Genomic DNA, 22,146 nt, shown 5'->3' with positions numbered 1-22,146 from the left:
CATGGTAAATACATTTTACCATGTACTGTATGCTGTACTGTAAATTGCTAAGGTTAAATGTGATATACTGTAGATATCTGATATTCTATTTTTTTATTAGAAATATTAGAAACTATATTCTGAATTACAGTTACTAAGAAACTGTATGCTTTACTGATGTTCTGGTATGAACAGTTTTTTTTTTCAAAATACCTTATACCATCCCTATTTGTGGAAAGCATGTACAGATCATTTTATTGACGTTGTTCATCTGAGCATGCTACTATAAGCTAAAATGAGTCAAGACTCATTAACGCACTCCTGGTTTTTTAAGATATAATAGGTGGCAGCATCATACAGTATCTTAAAGATTTATAACATTACAGCCTTTGTGGCAGCAGGAGTAGAGTTACGCCGGTAGCTCTGATTTATAGATTCTGGTGCACCTTGCATCACTAAAATATCTTAAGGAGCTATTCTCAGAGCAAATTGCAGACTTGGAATGCTTGATTATACTAAAGCTGATCAGTATTTGGGGTGGAAGACGAATGGTTGACAGGAAAACTAAGTTTAACAATCTCAATTCAACTGAGTTAAACAACAGAAAGTTGTAAACGCCACTGGGAGGTTCATCAATTGAACCCAGTCTTTCAGGGCCCTTTGTGGTCCTGAGATATATCTTACGTTGCACACAAGCTTCCTTCACATGCTACAACTCTCTTAACTCTGGATTCATCCGCAAGATCTATTCTCATGCCTCAAACAGCTGGTGTGTCTCTTCACGCAGCTGTTTAGAGTAATGGAACTGACCTGGTTCTCTTACCCATAGTTTTGGTATCCTTTAAATAAACTTTACAGGAAAATTCAAAGCAAAATTAATTGCTGCATATGAGTCATCTTTAAAACAAACAGTTTTATGCATACATGTTTCTCACCATACTATTTTTCAAATATTTTTTTGTCTAAATTGACAAAAACGTACAAACAAAACCACAAATTACATGAAATAGAAAAAATAAAATTTGACTCACACCAAAAAATGGGGAAGAGTGTGCTATTATATAAGTGAATCCTTGTACCAAATAAAATAAATCCAGGACCAAGACATGATCACATTTGATGGATTGAAGTATGTTTGTGCAGGTAAAGTACTACATCACAAATTGATCAAATTGCATAAAAATATGGCCAATATTAGAGTCTATTTTGCACCTAGAAGAAAAATGTATAGATATTTTGCACCATTATAATTACAATCAAAGAACAGAGACATGCTTGTTGAAGCTATTTCCAGTGGTGTATTAAAAAGATGCATATTCTGAAATTCTGAGAGCCTAAGTCATAGGCTAGGATTATAAATCTTCTGTTCCAGAAATTTGAAAAGCACAGCAATAAAGGAAAACCCATTCCCTGGGAGGTGAACACATGTAACACAAAGCAGATCAGTGATGTACAGGAAAGAAGAAAGTAAGCATATTCTGTAGTTAATGTTAAAAAGATAACATAGGCAGACGCAAGAAGACAGAACCACAAAAATGTTAAATTAGTCCATAAGTAAGCACCAATTTGCTAGGCAAAAATGTAGTCTAAGAAATACAGAACACAGAAATACACTGAATAGGTGAGTAAAACAACAGTTCACACTCTGCTGTGACCCTCATTGCCAGACTAAAAACAAAATACCATTTTGCTTCCATGATTACAATCCTACTTGTCTAACACTAACCCACAAGCCCAAAAGCAGGTACATCAATCTGTGGCAGGTTGTCCAATGGAAGAACTATTTCCTCAGACCTGCTACCGGAGTCTTGCTAAATAGGGCATCTAAGATGTCTGCTCTTGTGCACTTAGGTATAGTCACTAATTGTATAAATCCTAATTATAGTATAATGCACATTTTCACGTGGGTTTAATTTCAGCTTTTGTTTGTGTATATAACGGTTGGTGTAGATTCACCAAGAGCGAGCCTAGGGAGAGAGGTTCCTCATGGCATTTGGAGAACTTAATGTGATGATTTTTGTTTTGAAGATCTGTTTTGATTATTAACCAAAAGTTTAATAAAACCCTGAGCCTTTTGTGTTCCGTTTGTTTTGAGGCTGTTTTCATGTGCAAAGGTCCCTGTGCCTAGTCAAGATCTTTCACAAGTTCTTCAGTAATGGTGCTATAATGTATGAGAGTTACAGTAAAGTAGAGCATATTATCTCTTTGCATTTTCATTGAATCAGGACATCTGTGCTTTAAAGAAATCCAAGCACATGCTGTACTAGGAATATTCAAAGAAAAGAGCAGCCAGAAAAAAAGATCTAATTCCAATGTCTAGATGTACAGCTGCAGGTTCAGTCAGTAAATTGGTCAGCGCTTCCCTCCAGTTCCCCGACAAACCTTTCTGTTTGTGGTGTCAAGTCAAACAGACTGAATTGACCACATTGGTTGATCTTAATCTTGGCCAGGTAAAGCAGGAAGCTGCAGCCTAAGTTGGCAAAGGGATTTCTACACTGGATCAAAACATTTTTTTTGCACTGTACTGAGAATAACAGCAGTAAAGCTCTGAAATTCCAATGTTACTGTATGCATCTAAGCTTCTGAGTTGTCAATCAGTGCAGCCAAGGAGGGTACTTTTAAAAGTACGAGACCTGGCCCTCTGTGCTCTGGAGATCCTCTGTGATCTTTCAGTTTTAGGGATAGCCAGGAAATGTAGCCTTTTTGTAGAATTGTTTGTTAAGAGGCTTACCTCAGGCCAAGAAAGCAGGAGTGAGATCAGTGGCTTTTGACTTCCTGTTCAGCCAGTTAGAATTGAAACAGGGATATTTCCTTTTCTGACAATTTGCCGCTTGCAGTTCTGATGCTGTCACAGCCCAGGTGCTGGGTAATTTGGAGAATATCCATCCTTTTGCTTGATTTGTTGGCAGATAACCGAGCAACTACAGTATAACCTTCTCCTCCAACTGCTGAAGTGTGAGTGGATGATCACTAGCGTGGCACAGATAGCTTTAACTATAGCAAAGATATTGATTTATTCTCTAAGAGCAGAATAAAATCCCTCATGGAGCAGAGCTGTTTATCACAGAGCTCTGGTAGTTGGCTCACTGAATTTTCACACGTAAGTGCAGTGTCTGCAGTTTTGGCCTTCAAGGTCAGAAACTCTTTCCTGCCTTTCTGACTCTTCATTCTGGGTGAGGTGGCACTCAGCTCCATAATTGTTGAGTAATGCTCTTTAGGGGCCTTTATAGTATGGCGTAATTATGAGGACTGCTGTGACCCTAAACTTATCTTAACTTCTTCAACACAACAAAGCCATCTTGGCAGGGAAACAGTGGATATTTCTTTTATTTAAAAATAAATAGTGTTTAATTTTGTAAAAAATATGTTATGTATGTTCTGCCTCATACTGACAGTAGTGACATAATCTATATATCTTACATTTGCATTGATTCCATGGTTCAACAACCTTGTTACTAAAACCTTTCATTTTGTGTAAGTTAAATATACAGACTCTAGAATAAGATGACATGCAATTACATTTTCCATGTCTGTTCAGCTGCTGCAAAGCAGGCCTCGTTCTATTACTGCTCTTAGCTCTGTGTTGACAGGAGACTTAATGAGATAACTGCCCTACACACCTTTCAGGCCATTTGTATAGATTATTTTAAAGCCATGTCCATTATTCTCCTTGGAGTCTGTTTAGCAGTCTCTAACAATACTGAAACAGCAACGACAAAAGAAGATTAATATAATGTTATAAATTTGTCACAACTCATCGATTCACCTTAGTATTAGTAATTCTCCATGTCATTTCATTAGCATCTTGGTACTACTGTACATACTGTACCTGTATATCTTCATTATTTGAAGATTAAAACATCAGTTCAATATATTTGGAATATAAAAATGTTATTTAGATTTTTTACATTCTGTGTTATCCAGTGAGTGCTTACTACAAATGTATCCATTCGTTAATTTTGTTTCCTTCTAAATAAGTTAGGAATATTTGCTTTGATGCTTTTTTCATTGGAAATAAATAATAATAACATAAATGTTTTTTTCAGGTGAAGCTGTTCATGTTTCATGTTTTGGGACTGCCCTTTCTTTTTTATATATTTTTTGCTTAAAACATTATTATTAAAAAAGCCAGAATTAGCAAGATGTAATTTGTGCAAATTAATATTTTTCGAAGGGAAATTAAATCCTCCCTACAATAACTGCATACATTTTTGGAAAAACGGTAAAAGCAGTTGGACAGATAAATGATTCATGGAGTGTAAGATGAAGACCGATTATTGTACCTTCCTTTTGTTCCAGTGTTTATCAGAGGAAGGCTGCTGAAAGTTACTTGTTTTTCATCAGCTTCATCTTAACACAAATTTAAGTTACAACATATTTTGAACCACCCCTAGCTGATTAGATATCTTTTCAGTGAAGCAATACTCAAGGAGCTGGCAGAATTTTGAAGGCATTTGTAAGACATGTTGTAACAAACGTATAAACAACTACAGATTACCACTCTTGGGATTTACTAATATAGCAAACATGCTGTAGATTGAAGATTGAAAGCAATGCAAGATCCCATGGAATATATCAACATGCAAGCATGCACTAAAGGATGAACATTTTGTTTTGTTCATGTTATAAAACAATTGAATAAAAAATGGACTATGAAAAACAGTCTCCTTGGAAATTAAACTCAAGAAAATTGAGTTATTAAACATTCTGCTGTACAATGAAGATGAATATTCATCGTAGAGAAAGAGATAACATTCAGTATTGTATTGAGAGTCTTAACCTATTTATGTAAAGGAGATCTGCTGTTCTCTGTGTGTGATGGATATGCCTGTGATGTAGATCAGCTAAAATCAGACTTAAATGGAAATTGCAAGGCTATTTTTACATTTTGGGGTTAGAAAGAATCGGCATTGATGAGTGCATTTCAAACCACAATAAAAGTAAAATGTCCACAGTAATGTGTAAAACCTCCAATTTACATCACAAATAGCTGAAATTGCCAGGTATGCGCAATCGCATTCTGAATTCTGGAATTCAGAATGAGGCCACAAAATGTCTGGTGATGTGAAAAGGCCCTATTGCATTGTAAATAAGCAGCCTTATGAAAACATCTCTTTTAAACTAAGAGAAACATTGCTCTCAGTGGTTTTGCCGACAAATACTACTTAGTTAATTCTGCATTCAGATCATGTAGGAACATTTCTGTCTGCTGCACAACCTGTACTTATTCGCTCGTACATCACATTACCTTAGTCATCACAGTGACTCTCGCGAACTCTCACTCTCGCCTATGGTGAGAGCAGTGGTTTGCAACAACATGGTAACTTTACAGTACTTTCACAAAATTCACAATTTTGTGCCGTAAAACTTTGCAATACTGTCAATTAATTTATTTTGTTACTGAAATTTAAAAACACATCTGAGAATTGGTACTGCAGGTTCCCTTTAAAGAATGATATTAAAATGTTTGTGTCTTCTGTTTCAGCTTTTGACAGCCACCCTTGATGGCAAACTGCAGCTGTTCAGACCATGAGGTCAAGAGAACTCAAAGATGAGAGTCGCTGGAACAACATCCCCAGCATCAAACAGGAGTGACATGTTAGCCACCTGACTATAGTACCACATGGCACTGTGGTGCTCTTCAGGGGAAGCTACTGTAAAATATAATTCTTAAGGATTCAGGTTATGCCTGAAGATTCGGTTCAAGTCAGTAAATTACAGACAGGGTATGAGAAACATATAGAACTTTGTGAGTGTATACAGTATAAAATCAATAAGGATATCAAACTTTTGTGAAGGATTGCATCCCATTAAAAAAATAAAGATGGAAGTAGAGAAACATTGCATCTCAAGATGCAGAACCTACAGTATTACGTCCTTTATTTGAAAAAGGTATTTTATTTGAATTGTCATTGTTTTTGGCTGATGCAACAGCTCAGCTCCACATGCTGTGCAGAGCAATGTTCGTATTCTGCATGGTATATCCCCTGGTCATATAAGTTCCACTTGTAGAGAATCTGTGAGCACTGCCAGTGACAAATAGCGTTATCTCACATTATATTATTTCCTTATACTAACATAACATTTTAATTTCTTTAATGCATGTCATTCACATGGGGTGGGGAAAGCAACTTGAACATTTTATTGGTCTCAGTTGGGAGAGTCCATTTTATAGAGTATTACCCATTGAGGAATCGGAATGTTCAAGTTTGATCATAATAGGCAATTGAGGTATTGTGAGAAGGTAATTCTGTGTTAACTACAGACCTGGCAAAGATATGCTGCTACAGATTCATCTGAGATCATTCCCTGCAACTCCCATTCTGCAATAAAAACAGGCCTTTGTTTCGAAGAATGTAGACTGCTGATTTTTGGAAGAGATGTACTATAACCTCATACTTGGCCAAATAACCAAGTGCTGCATATTACATAGTATTAAAATAATGAATTTAAATTTGGGTATTCTTTTTGATTTTGGTCCAGGTTATTATGAAAGCAGAGCAGGGGTGAGCTGTTACTACAAAAAACACTGTATACTGAATACATTTACTTAGCAAATACAGTTTGTACAGTACAGTATGTCTCTATAGATTTCAATCCAACCTTTTGTTTTGTTGTTGGCCTACACATGGAGATCTTGTTTTTATGAGCCCAGGTTGTCTTAAACAATGTAAAGAGCTGTAAATTAGATGGTCTCTACAGAGGAAATTAATAACAGTTCACACATAAAGAAAAGGTACATCAGAAGATGCAGTCTCTGAGACGGGTTGACAACACAGCTGTGTTTCCATCATTTAAAAGATTAGTACATCTGAATATTGCTTACCAACTGTTTTCTGTTTATCATAAAAAACACAATACACAAACCATTGATTTGATCTTGTATAGTATTTAGATATCTATTAACTTACAGATTCTTTAAACACATTAATTGTAGCACATTTAAAGGGTTCTATGTGTTATTTAACTAGGCTTATGCTTTATGTTTATACTCTGATTTAATATTTAAATGTGTTTCTATTAAGATGTTATTTCTAAAAAGTGTTATTCATGAGGTATACAGACAGAATTTACAATGAGACTATGTCCATTATTTTAATTCCTTTAATTCCTAAGGGTGAAAGTTAAATTATTTAAGATTTAATGGGATAAACGTCCCAGTAGTAGCTCCAGGAAGAAACACTACTGTCATAGGGTTATATATGAAAGATGTTCGGAATGGTATTAAGATTTTTTTTTCTTATTGAACAAATTCTCCAAGCCAAATTCTGACTAGAAAGCAAAAACACCATTACACTGAAAAACACATCTTAGAAAAGCTTAAACAACAGCTCAAACCTTTCTCAAAAAACAGGCCTATGTCCATGAGCACAAGGGCTGAAATATAAACCCTTAACCCCACCTCTGGCTCCCCCTAATGGGCAGGTCGACTCCATTTCAATGCATTAGAGTCAGTAAACCCACACAAGATGGCTGACAACCGACAAGTAACATGGAGGACAAGGCAAAGCAATGTGTAACGGTACCTGAAGACAGACAAAAAGACAACAACAATTCAAAGAATACATTGGTGAATATGAACATGTACAGCATGTGCATGGGTAAGTGTGTGTAACATCCACAGTATGCCAGACATCACAAGAGGTCAGGGGATGAAGACAGGGTTTGTCTTTTTCACACTTAACTAAAATGTTTTTAATATTTGAAAAAACGTAATAAATTAACACATTTTGAAACATTATTCAATTTTATGAACCTACTGTATATATTATATTAGTTATTATATTTGAATATAAATCTTTAATTACCATAAATACCTGTATTACATTTGTATATATTTTTTAAACTTCAATTGGTGGACAATCTTTTTGGTTGCTTTTTAGTATTTTTTATTTCATAGTATTCATTCATTTTGTTTACTTAGCAGGTGGATTTACAGGTGAATTTACCCTCTGGTAAATGAAGATAAACTTTGAATTATTTTGCTATATACAGTAGATTTATTTTTTAAGTTTACCATTTGAAGTGGAAATAATTCTGCTTTAACAACCCACAGACAGTGGAGTTCCAAAAATATTACATTGTTGCAAAACACACTGAATTCCAGAACTGTTGGTCTATTTACAGAAAATACATTGGTAGAAATGCATTTTAATGTTTTTTTTTATTTAAAGCCTTTCAAACACAAGAATAATGAACTGCATATAAATTATTTTCCCTAAAGAGCCAGAGTAAATAGTTTGGGTTTACTAATGAAAAACTACCTTAAGTGTTTTGCTTCAAAAGAGTGACATTGAAGCTGTGTTTCAAGAGTATTATTAGTATGCTCTTGGAGTTTTGGGGTTTATAAATCCCATATTTTGATTTTCTTTTTCCAAGGTTTTACAAATGTAACAGCAGAAAAACACCAGAGTAACACCCAGGCCACACACATTCAGACCCAGAAGTAAAATATACAGTAGAAGACACGCATGACATATAATATTCCTGAAAGACTTGCGCCTGAATGTCTGTAAACGGAAAAGGGTTGGCAAGATTAATAAATATAATTTTATATAGAAAGTAGAATTTAAAAATAATTTTCCTTTTAACAAATCTTCACAAAAGCTGAACATGGCTTGTGTCAACTGTCAGTCCTGGACAGACATGTATTTTCTCACATCTGTTTTTTCAGGTTTGTTTTTTAGCTGATTCAGAGAAATAGTTTATTAAATTCTAAATGGTATATTTAGAATAGCTGTTTTTTCACACTTGTTTGTAAACTGTGCTGTTCTTAGAAATGTTTCCATTCTCCATCCTAAATCAGAAAAACACAACTCTTGTTTAATTGCAGGATGATTCATGTGTTTTGAGTTTTGTGTAGATTATTAATATCCCCATATGTTCGGTGGTCATGAACATAGTACTATCCATCCATCAGATGTGCTAAGTGTTCTTGTTAAAATGGGTTACCCTGCTGAGTTTGGAATGAACTAAATTGTTAGCAGGCTTTTCATCATTTAAAACAACGTAAAAAAAGGAATAAATGTTACAAATTTTACCAGGATAAAAAGCTATTTGAATCAATTTGATTTGCCTGGAAGAGTGTAGGACATCATGCTGGGCTTTTTTATTGTTGAATCTTGAGCTCAGTTTACTCCATATATGAATGGGCCAAGGGCAGTGCAAAACCAACTCAAGAAAGTGGCTTACTCTTAGTTACTGTTCTATGATATAAATAGTATAGCCAGCAAGTACAAAATATAAGTGCGTGACTACATGTTAGAAATTAAAGTACCATACAAATATAATGTACTAAGTCATAATCAAAGCAGTTACCTTCATGAACAGGAAATTCAATCTGGTCTTTTTTTTCCTTCTGAATCAAAAGCATTAAGTGTTTAAGTGAGCTTCAATTGCTCTGGCAGGTTTAATGAACAGATTTGGTGCTTACGCCAGTAACAGCAGGGAGAGTTTATCTGTGATTAATACCAGTGGTCCTTGTTGGGCAGTTACTATGCATTCTGATGATGTTGGAGACCCATTCAGCCACCAGGAAACACAAGTAAAGATCAGCAGTCTTCCAGATTTGGCTATGATAAATCTTCGACATTTCTCCAGGCTTTAGTGTTCCCAGGGCAATTGTCAGTTTACTGGAATCTATAAGGAACAGCATGTTATAAATTAAGCGTGGTTATTTTTGTCTCCTTTTCCTGAGGAATTTTTGACAACTGTGTCTGTCTCATTAAATCAGTTAGAAGTCACTGCACTTCAAAGCCAGGCAATTTGCATTCCAAATCAGTCAATGAATTTTTCTACTTCCTCAAAAAAAAAACTCCATCAATTATCATATTTTCAGGAATCTGACTAAAAAAAGTGATAGCTGTTATGGATGAGGAAATCTGTTTGGTTCATTATTAATAGTACAATAAATAAAATAAACCACATATGTATTTATTTAGAACCTCATTACAAAATCTAACTGTTGTGTTTCTTTCAATATGTTGCCTAAGGAGTAACAGCACTTCTTAGTAAAGGAATAATAGAGTGAATCCCTTCACTCATGAGGTACATAACTATTGCCACCTGCTTTATAAGTAATTGAATACAAAACAAAATAAAAAAAAACAGTTGTTGTTTGGTAGCTACTGAAATGGGAAAAGATTCATTTTCATTAGCTGAACCTGAAATGTTAGACATGACTAAACTTGTAAGTAGAGATTAACTCCACACTAAAAACTACAAGAAAAAGTACATTGCGGTCATTCAGCCTTCTGTAGAGAGAGATTATGCTCAGATACTAAGCAAAAGAGAACAAAAGAAGAGCGTGTGAGAAAAAGTGTCCAAATGAATGGAAATCTAATGGACACATTCCAGGACAAGTGAGAAAAGCTGAAATCTGTTAAAGAATGAAGAGGTTTTAACAAGAAACTAGACTATCATTGAGTTGGTGGAAGGTTTTAGGGTAACCTTGGCTTCTGATGTCTTTTTTTTAATAAAAGTCCTGGTAATTCTGTAAAAGGAGGCAGACAGAAATATCTGTTTAATCATGGTTGGGAGACATGAAATAGGAAACTACCACTTTAGAGAATTTTTTGACCCTCCCTGCTCAAACTTGTTCCCTAGAACGGTCAGTTAGTTTTCTCAAGCATGGCATTTTCTGCAAGAGATGAAGTGAATGAGTTTGCAGGGTGAACACAATGCTTTCTGTTGAAATGGCCAGAGAGGCTGTGTATTTACATATTTTGTTGTGCTTTTGGATGTATAGTTGCAGGTACTGTAAATCAACAGCTTTTGTTGCTGATGGGAATACTGGCTTAGGGGACTTTTAGACAAGAATATATGACTAATGATTGTTTCCTTACTCAGTTTGTGATTGTGATGACATGACAAATGGTGGATGTATTAAATAAATATTTCAATTATGATAATAACCAGATAATTACAGCCAGGTAATAAGGTTATGAAAACAATGATTGAAGCTAAACTGGAAAATCTGCTGTATGAAAATAAGATACTGGGGGATAGTCTTTGCTTTAGAAAAGGTAGATCTTATTAGAGCTCTTAAAATAAGCTACAGCAGTAATGGATACAAACAGAGTTATGATATGTTGTGTTTAGGCTTTCAGAAAGTTTTTGATACAGTTGTGGAAAAATGATTAATTCTCAAATTGCAGGCAGTACTCAATCAATGCATTACAAACAGCTGGTTAATGGATACAAAGCAAGCATTTTAAACAAGGGTTGAATGCTCAAAGTGGGTTAATGTAATTAGCAGAATACCACAGCCATCTGTATAAGGATCACTTCTTTGTGTAATCATTTAAGATGCTTTTCTGCAGTCTCTTTGAGTTCCTGCCTGTTCTTAGGATGCTCTGACTACATTTTCTTGATTGAATTTAAATCTTGAGATTGACTAAGATTTTCCACATTTTTCTCCTGATGAATTTCGTGCTTGCTTTTGTGATTGTCAATTTGCATGGTGAAACACTGCCCAATAAGCATGGAACCATTTTATTCTACATAATCAGGCCAAATGTTTCTGTATACCTAAGAATTTGGCTTTCTGCTGCCATCATTAGTTAGTAACATAGTCAGTTAAGATAAATGAGCCAGTTCTAGAGATGGTCATGCATGCCCAGGCCATGACATTACCGCCACTATGCTTCAGAATTTGCTTGGAAGTGCAAAGATGAGCCAGAAGAGTTTTGCAAAAAACGTTTTGTACAGTTGAGATTAAGATGGACTTTACAAAGTGAAATAAAGGTTGAAGTATGAATGTAAAGAAAGGAACTAAAGATGCTTTTAAGAACACAACCTCATCGGTGAAGTATGGTTTTGTCATTTGGGGGAATTTTGCATTGCTAACTGTAAATTTTTAGTTTCATCAAAGATGCATAAAGCATATTTAGATGTGTGTTATTATTAAGAAGTAACACAAAATATTAGTATTTTGTGTCAACTTAAATGCAAAAAAAATAATTCGAAAGGAACATTTCCTCTTTTTGCATTCTATGATACAAGAATATCTTCCCTTTCCAAATACCTTGAGCTTCCAAATCTTTCAACTAGTTACTGTTGCTAATTTGCATTTGTTTATAAAGCCTAATAAGCCAAAGCCTTCACAATGTTCTCAATGTAATGCTCTGGAATTAAAAATTAGCGAATTGCTGTCATCATAACAGATAGCTGCAGTTTTTCACTCAACTTGTTTTCGCAAAACACGGCACATTTGAAAAAGCACAGAGAAAAGTAGTTAAGGCCATGTTACAGTTTATTTTACATTGAGAAAGTATGAGTAATAAAAACAATACTTAAGTAATGTCTATATTGGCCTAGGTTATAATGAAGTGTTCATTCATAGATCACAGCTGTCCTATGTTTTAACCCTCTGTGGAATATCATCCATCCATCCTTAGAATTCTGCCTTTTTCCTTTAAGGGTTAGGGCAACCTGGAGCCTCTTCTGAAAGCCCAGGGTGCTTGATGGGACTTCACAAAGGAGACACTTGTCACATTGAGCTTCGGTTCATTTCAAATTAAACTTGGTCTTTGTAAGATATCACAAAGACTGATACATAGTGTCTTTTTAAACATGAGAAACAAATGAGAGAAGGTCACTTCGACCATTTAGCTAATTTGGTTTGTAGTGGGTGATTCATTGGAAGAATTCTACAATCTGCACGGCAGGATAACTTTTTAGTTTCCCCGCAAGCCTTTGTGCAAAGTAATGTCTCCTGTTCTGGCTCTTAGCTACACATTCCAAAAGCTTCCCCTTTTGTCAACTGATTCAGTTTATACTATTAATCTTGAAGATGCCCTCTGTGTTAATTTTCTCAGTACCTTTGATACCTATCTGTGCTGGTGCCCTTGTTCAGTAAAGTAAAAGAACTAAAATAATAAGTTCTTTATATATAATATCTATTGAGAATGTAACCAGATAATGAATATGGAATTTTCAGCCTAGTGCTTCACAGCTTGCCTACATTTTGGAGTAAAGATCTGAAATCAATATCACCAAATAGCACCTATTCGCACATACAAAGCAAAAAAATTAATTAGTATTGATAAAATGACGTGAATCTAGAAGAACATGAACATTTATTAAAATAGTAAGCCATCGAGATTATCAGGATTACACAGGGCAGAGACTAAATGAAAATGAAAGAGTTGTATCTTTATTATCACTCCTGTTTCCTCCCACAGTCCAAAGACATACTGGCAAGTTAATTGGCTTCTGTAAAAGTGGCCCTGGTGGGAGTGTGAGTGTGAGTGTGTGTGTGTTTGTGTGTTTGTGTCTGTGTGTGCCCTGAGATGGACCAGCATCTTTGTCTTTTGTCAGTTGTATCCCTATTTGCATCAATTACTTGCTGGGTTAGACTCTGGCTCCCCCAAGACCCTGTACTGGATAAAGCAGTTTAGAAAATAAATGGATCATTAATATTATTTGCACTTTTTGTCTTGGGCCTACAGCATGGATGATGCATTCAGATTTTCCTTTCTTCAGCTGCTCTACAGGCTACAGTTACCAGCACCTCTGTCTACAATGTTACATTTGCCATCCAGGTTGTGCTTAGTCTATCTATTTGCTTTGATGATTCATAACCTGAGATCACTTTCTAACCTGGCTTTTTGTCTTACCGCATCTCCCAAGTACTGCATCTTCCTTTTCTTCACTGCTGCAACAGCTCCTTTCCTGCTTTTGCCTCCATTAGAACTTGTTTGGAAGATGTTTCACTCACAGCAGTTTTCTCAATCATTTCATTTCAATGCTAGTCTTCTTTCCTCTTGTTTTCTGAATGTCCGTGCCTCATAGCTACTGAATATGTTGCAACTGGGCAGACCCACACATTTATCAGTCCGTAAACAGTAATATAGTAATAAGAATAACATATAACTAGGTTCTTATCTTAGTGTTTGCTGCATACATCTTCTGTGATGGGCTGGCATCCTGTCCAGGGTGTACCCTATCTTGCGTCCATCGCTCGCTGGGATAGGCTCTGGCTCTCTTGTGAGCCTGTATTGGATAAAGTGGTTCTAAAATGGATGGATGCATACTGTACGTCTTCCTCTTCTTTGGTCAATCAGCCCTAATGTTTTCGTAACCTGCCTGGGTAGCAAACGAGGTTTGGGGAATAATTTACCCCTGTGACGTCATTAAATTGCAGGAATGTTTTAACGTCAACCAAAATAATGTCACATACATCAGCATCCCACACCCCCACTCTGCTGCGGAATGTTGGAGGAGCTTCCAGCAGTGTGTTTCTTCACTCAGAGTCTTCACCCTCATGGGGCCTGGCTCTCTGCCTCAGGATGCAGGTATGGAATGAGTGTCCTGGGAGAACGGTGAGAGCACTGAAACCATTGCCAAGACCGTCAGTCTAGTTTTAGTAGGGGCCAAATGCATACAGCAGATAATGTAGTATCAAGTACTCCCTATCCTATCCATGGCCATTATATATCTTTTTCAGCCTGTATTTGTGTGTTTATACTTAAATATTCATATATACAGTACATGCATGAGTGTGAAACACTTAATCATCTCCATTAAAAGTTTAGCAGCAGTACTGTATACTATAGTCTACAGAATTGACATCTGAATGTAGTACACTTCAGGTGTGAACAATAGCAGAAAACCAAGATTGGTTTTATGTTTGTGTTTAATATTACTCTCAAGATAAGATCAAAATTGGGTTTACTGCTGGTATCCGGTCTGGCAATGGATTGATTCCTGTCCTTTTGGTTTGTAACCCATTGCCCAAGGTTTTTCTGTTTTAACATTTGCCAGTGTAAATTATTTCAGCCTCGCCCAATCTGTAAATCCTGTTCTGTTATCAAACAGAACTCAAATAACCACTTTGTCTTTTATAAAGAATTCTTCTAGTACATCTGCCTGTTTGAGAACAGAAACCCTTTATTGTGGACTTTAAGGTATACAGTAGGTACGCTTTTATTACATTATTTCACGTGTTTTGGATTCACTGTATTTTTATAATGTGTGCAATAATTAATCACATAATATCCATAATCATGATTTAAAATAATCTCAGCATTTCCGAGTTGTGGCTTCAGCTGCCACTTTCTGGGTCATTTTATAACGAAAGATCCCAATGAAGAGACATCGAAGGGAATGAGTCACTGATGTAATTGTGCTAGATTATGGGCCAACCTCTAGTGTTCATGACTTAGTTCCCAAGGTTCTATAGCTGGTGACCCAGGCCATAGCAATAAACAAGGATCTTAGTTTGCCATCATGTACCATGTATAATACACCAGCTAAACGGACCTTCTTGGAATAACAGTACATTATTATTGTCTAATAGTCATGTGAACAATTGTCACTATAACATGGCAGTATTCTAGATAAGAGATTAGGGCTGTGGACTCATCAAGTAGGTTGTGAGTGTGAATGCCAGGTAGGGTACTACTATTGTCCTTTTTTGTAAAGTACTTCACTCAGAATGCTCCAGTTAAATGTCTTGCTGTCTAAATGGGTACAAATGTAAATTGTCTTAGGTAAAAGTGTAAACAAATTATTAAATAATCCAGGTTGAATGTTGAATTTTAGAAAATGAAATACATTGTATGTAAATCCTCCCCTATGAGTACATTATACAGTATATAGAAATATTTTATTTGACATCTTTTCTTAAACCTTTTATGTTGCATAAAACAGGTATAAATTGTGAGAGAGTTGAATTTGTTCTCCTGAATTCATGCCTATTTTGAACTTGAATGGTGAACTTTTTGGTGGTCTGTGATCAACATTAATAGCTTTGTACAATTTAACAAATATAAAACAAAGAAAGTCAACATACTATACTCTTCATTTTCAGCCAAGGCTGTCGGCACCTTTTTCTACCAAGCAACTACTACTTTCTGGGCATATTATTACATAATTAGAACATAATGACAATGAAAACACCCTTTCACAGAAAACATCAGGGAACAGCACTAAATGTTGCACACCAGCTAAATATAAACTGTGGACAGTCTGTTTTATTGGCTGCCTTAAAGGTAGTGATGGATTCAAAAATTAAAAGCAGATGTTATTTCAGTACAAGTAAAGAACAAAACCTCTAACACAGTTTTCAACAGAGGACTGCATGTACTGTATGTACCTAGAGCCCTACTGACAAGATAAGTGCTTAGACCCTTATGTTGTCTAGATTAAATTATGGTAGGATGAAAAAATACAAATGTCTGAAGGGTAAGAGAATCAGGACCTGAAGATCTTTTAGAATCGCAAAGTCTGGGTCAACATCATATTTCTCTTTATACTCTTGTTATCTTCCATTTTGAAATCATTTTTAGAGGGTGACAAAGTAGAGCTAAGATTGGTATCTCGATAGGTTAAAAATGGTCTTGGGTAGTGAAGTCACATTACCAAGGTGTTTCTGTGCATAAGCATTTATTTACAGAACAGTGGAGAGCTATCACCTTTGGCCTGATATTGTAAAGACATGGTACTGTACATGAACATGAAGGCAGCAATGGGCTACTTTGTACACCCACTGATGTATAAATTGGCCCCCTGGAATTTTTGCAATACAAAACATGATCAAGAGCTCCTAAAGAAAAAAGCTAAAAGAAATATTGTAAACTTTCTCAAATAAGTCACTAAAGCACGGAGAGCACAATACATGTTTTCATATAACTAATTAACACAATGTGTAGGGCAAAACAACACTATACATTATGTCAGAGCATTATTCTTTCAAAAATGCTTAGTTCAAAAAGAGTGTAATGATTTGTTTTTCCCACCGTACAGTTTTTTTACCATAGTCTCTCCTTTATCAGTGAGGAATCTGAGTGTGTATTTTAAAAACACTGGTACAACCCCAAGCGTATTATTCCTAAAACTGCAATTGGAGATTTACAGGTCACTTTGAGATGTGAATGTAATGGTTCTCATGCATGCGTAATCAGTTGCATGTGAAAATACATTTTTCTTTGAAGATTCCTAACTCAGGTTAGGACCCATGGGTGACCCCTGTATTAAAGTGAAGTTTCTCTGAACTTGAAACTAGTAATGGTCTCGTTTCAGACTTCCACAGATCTTCTCTTCAGTTTTCTTTCAGTGTTTCCCCAGGGCCCTTGCTCTCTCTGATGAAATGGCACTGGGATATAATAAACTTCTGTCTGTCTAAAGTAAGCAAGTGTAAAATAAAAGATCAATAGAAATGGGTAAGAAGGGCAAGGAGACCAAGAAACATCTGAAAACAAATCACTGTATCATAAAATAGTTGCATATTCTGACATCAATCCATCTATTTTCTAACATTTCTAACAGGATCACAGGAGAGTCGGAACCTATCCCACCAAGCAACAGGTCCAAGGCAAGATATACCTTCACATATCACAGGGCACACACAGACACAAACACGCACACACTCACACTACTCACCACAAATTTTCCCCAGTAGCTATTTAAGCTCCAAGTCTGTCTTTGGACTATGGGAGAAAAACAGAGCTCTCAGAGGAAAGCCCATACAAACACAGGGAGAACATACAAACACCATGCAGATAACACCCCAGGACCTCAATACTGTAAGGCACCAATGCTAACCAATGCACCATCCACGCTATGATATATTGTTAGAACGTTATAACATATGTTTAAACCTTAAAATGAAAAGTCCACATCAGCATTAACACCAGTTAAATGAAAATATTTAATCATAAAATAATTAACTTTAGTAATAAGATGATTGACGAAAGAAATTGTCAACCTGACACAATTTTTGAGAGAACGATGAATACTTTTTATATTTTCATGTGGATTACTATGGTTTGTTTTTACAAGGAAAGCCTTTGTCTTTATCATGTGCCACGGGAAGGTTTATGACTTTTGCGGCCTGATGTTTTAGATTCAACAAGAGGAAAATTATATCAGGACTGCAAAATACATTAAGTACTGTGACTCCTTGCTTTCAAGGATGTTAGCTAAATTAGGTTCAGTCAACCTAATTCAACAGCTAAGAGATTTAGAAAAGAGATTCAGCAGGGACAAGTGACCAATTCAAAAAGATCAGTTTAAAGCTGACCAACAGGATGTGTACAAGCTGTGTGTGAGGACTGACAGAGGTTTCAATACATTATTAAAAGGTTAACCACAAAAGTCATACAGTATATATCAAATAATCCTTGTTTCTCCCACGGTGAACTTAACAACAATACTTTTTAGTATGTCAGTGTATATTATAAACTGTCAGGACAGTAAGCCAGTTCACATCCTCATGGTTTATTCAAAGAGATACAGTATGTCATCACAGCCATGACTGGATGCTGAAATTATTTTATGTCTCTGTAAGCCAATTCATTTACATGAATCTGAACAACAAAAACATCAAGATTAGCCAATTACTAAAACAATGGAAAATAAATATAGCCCAAATTTATGTTCAAAAACATCTTTATTTGCAGTGAAGTTTAACAGTACATATGAATATAATTTAAAATTAAAAACAAGGATGCATGCGTCAAGGAAACCACACAAAATTGAGTTATCCTGGATGCCACATTTGTGCAGTGACCCTGCAGAAGCAGCTGATGGGCTAGCTGATGACTCATGTATATTGGCAGAGCCTGGTATATAGGCTGAACCCTCAATGAAACATTTTAAAATGAAGGAACAAAAAGGGGATCTGAGAAACATGAAACAAAGTAAAGCATTTTGTGCTTTTTTGAAGAGTTTCTTTTATGCAGCAGTTTTGAAGATCACTTGTACACTGTTATTCAAGAGACTGTACATAAGAAAAAACTGAAGATCTTATTGCACATACAAATACATATATTTAATACAGTTTGAGATACAGTATGCATCATACAGTATAAATCCTTATATTATGTTTACTGTAGTTAAAGTAAGCATGTTAACTGTAAAAGAGGTTCACCAAAATATGAATTAACTTTGTACAGAATCTCTTTGCCAGTCAGATAAACACAGAAAAGTAGCCCTGAAGATGCAATATCACATGCAATACTTCTTCAGGAGCTTGAAGGAAGTATTTTACTCAGGATTTACTCAGTCCTTCTACTGCACAAACCTCAGAAGCCACATTAGATCATCTGGAGGAAAGCAAAGTGCAGCATTTCTTTGTAGAAGAGAGCAGAGCTCAGCGCTGGAGTGTAGCACAGCACACAGCACCCTCTGTGCCCAGGGACCCAACGCCAAAGCTCCACCTCTGGAGGGGGAGTCTGCTTCAGAACGCACTGCTCCTCTCTCCTGACACGCCCACAGAGCAGCACAGCAGAAATGCAAATGGCCAGCACTCTCATTACAACGAAACGAATGATTGCTATTGTTCTTCAACTCACACAGCAAGTGAAACTGTTGTGTTGGGTCACAGTCCGTTCCAGGCACTTTAGACAGTCTGTCACAGTTCCTGTAGTCTTATTGTTTTGTGTGTGTGTGTTGGAAGTAAAGCAATATGCTTAACTCTTGAATATAGTAAAAGAAAGATACAAATGAGATGACTTTTGTTCTATTACTTTTTTTACTAATATGGAAAAATCCCAAAAAAGTGAGAACACCATAAAAGTAACTGCTTCTAAGAACTCTAATAATACTGGTAATAAAAACAATGAAAAGGTTGTAACGTGGCAAGACTCTGTGGATCACATTTTCCCCCGAGTAAGAGTTTTACAGCAATCAGGGAAAAGCAAGTATTTTCCTTGCCTGGAAACCATTATGAAATAATTAGATTTTAATGACAAAAATGTAAATACACAAAACAGTTACCGTGATACCTTAATTATGACAGTTTCACACATTTAACATAAGGTGGTAATCAGTTTATTATTTATCAGCTGCGGTAATCTCAGCTCCAGAGTGGTGATAAAGTCTCTTTTTCATATAGGAAATAATCAACCAACCAGTTTATTTCTCTGTTGGGACCAGTCCTATTGCAGAATAAGATTCTTCAGTGTCTGGTATATAAATTAGCCATTATTCCTGATCATGTACTGTATAAAGAAATTGCATGGAAAAACAACTCTGAAAGATGAAGTTCAAGAACATCTGAAACAAACTTTCTGAGGGCGATTGGTCTATTCAGTGATGGATGTTGCTGAATCCTTTTGTTAGCCCACAATCTATGAAGCAGTGACTAACAAAATTCAAAAATGAACTAACAAAAATGAACACACTTCAAACTACAAGTATCTCATGCTTACATATAACTGCAGGTTGATTGAGGATTGTAAATGATGGATTACTTAATGATGTAATTTCACTGAAGAAGTAATTCATTAATTTGTTATGCAATTATATGAATAAATTATATGGGCGGAGGGCTTTTATTAAAAAGTTATTCATGGCCCATGCAAGCAGATCTGTGACTTTCATCAACTAAATCCCTTTATATGAAGACAACCTGGTTTCTGTGTAGCTGGCAAACGACTCCATTTTGTGCGCTTCTTTTCTCTTTTTTGCTCTTTCCCAGCTTTCAGCTTACTAGAAAAGCCTAAGAGAACTCTCTATGCCAGAACAGCCACACTGAGACCCAGTGTTATTGAAACACCTGGCCTGACTTCACCAGACATCTGGTTTGCAGACAGTGTAGGACAGATCACTCCAGCATGACACCTTATTCTCCAGTGAGCTGCTGTAAAGAAAATTCTCAACATGAACACACCTCTCTCTGCAAAAGGAAAAGGAAGACACTTAGAGGATACACTCAAAACGTAAACACTGCAACAATTAAAGTCTAGAATTGATGTGTCAGTCTTCTGATGGTTGGTATAAACATCTCAAAACATACGCCTGCTTAAAAGTAGAGATGATAAATTTCCCAGTGGAACAGATATTCACACCCACCTCCCAACTTCCCAATACCCCATTCACTTTTGCAATTTGGTTCAGATCTGCAGTATCGATGATACAAAAGTTCCATTTTGAAAGTTCTAGTTAAAAAAACACTCATTTTTCAATAGCTCAGTTTTCAATTAGGGCTGCGTGCAACTTTTATGGTAGAATGCAGAGACATGTGCTCCTTTGCCATACACTGCAATGCTTTTAAGCTAACGAAATTTCGGGGTTCGCTGAAAGGTTACAGTGCATTCTTCTACAGTGTTGAGACAAGAAGTCAGCGAGAGGTTATTGAGCCCCTCTAAAAATATCAACCCCTCACTAGTCCGTGGGAATTCTGCAGACACATTGGCAGTCTTAGTGTAATATCTGTCACTTCAGCAGACAGAGCTCCTTGCTCAGCTTGCACATGACCCCTCACGGAACAGAAGATTGATTCCACATTGAGCTTCTTAATCGTGTTCCATACAAGTGCTCATTACCATATTAAATATTGCATGTATAATTTGGCACAGGCCTTCTGGCTGAACATTCCATTTTGGAAATTACATTTGGAGCCAACACGGATGCAGTAAAATACAGTAAATAACATTCATGCAAAGGAGCCTATTAAGTGAAACTCGCAACATAAATTCCAGATGCTTGAAGACAGCATGCTAGAGCATGACATTATCTCTGCTTTTTGTATTTGTGTTTCATGTTATATGTGCCTACTGTTTTCATGTAATATTAAATTTGAAGAATATGGTTCTGGTGTCTACACATGTGCTGTTTTATTTCAGAAGGAACACAGACGATTTGGAGTTACAATTGGAGTGGATTCTTGTCAGCTTTTGATGACTTATTTGCATGTGTAAGAGAACAAGGAGAAGTTTAGAGAGAAACAATGACAATAACGAAGCCATTTATTTTCAGTGTAGCATTGTTTTAATGTGTCTACCATTTCAAACCATAAGGGGATTTCCACAAGATTGCTCACTTAAGATTGCTCAAGAGTGAAATTTTGTCCCAGTATTCTAATATGAACTATAATGTTTAAAGGGACATGAATAAAGAGGAGAATTCTCTTTCACTAACAGTAAATTCTGATTGATTTTTTAAAATGTGTAGCAAATTATTTTATGTTAAATTAAGTTATTCTGTTAGTGCTTTTCTCCTACACTGCAACAGCAAACGAAAATTCAAACAAAATAACTAATGTCCTTTTATATCACCCAAGAATAAAATAATAGCAGTTAAACTTGATATTTGATAAATACTGGCACCATCCGTTTATCACATTGATTTAAATTAATATTTATCCAGTCAGCACATTGCACAGATTTCTATTTAAAGAAGATTTTTTTAGAGAATGTAATAGTTGTTGTCTCAGTATGT

The 22,146-nt window shown here is 35.8% G+C and overlaps 1 protein-coding gene across 1 annotated transcript in view; it reads left to right on the top strand.

Moving 5' to 3' along the window:
* Positions 1–20,544, top strand: part of wdr27 (WD repeat domain 27) — an 87,799-nt gene extending 67,255 nt beyond the window's left edge. The window contains exons 24-26 of the mRNA XM_088934193.1: positions 14,126–14,276; positions 19,012–19,308; positions 20,405–20,544. Of these exons, the coding sequence (XP_088790319.1) occupies positions 14,126–14,276; positions 19,012–19,308; positions 20,405–20,544 (588 nt within the window). The remainder of the gene's footprint in view (positions 1–14,125; positions 14,277–19,011; positions 19,309–20,404) is intronic.
* Positions 20,545–22,146: the final 1,602 nt, after the last annotated feature.

This window comes from Atractosteus spatula, chromosome 15, assembly GCF_055471065.1.
Source record: "Atractosteus spatula isolate fAtrSpa1 chromosome 15, fAtrSpa1.hap1, whole genome shotgun sequence".
Taxonomy (NCBI): domain Eukaryota; kingdom Metazoa; phylum Chordata; class Actinopteri; order Semionotiformes; family Lepisosteidae; genus Atractosteus; species Atractosteus spatula.
The sequence above is the reverse complement of the archived record's forward strand: the minus strand, read 5'-3'. Positions and strand labels throughout refer to the sequence as shown.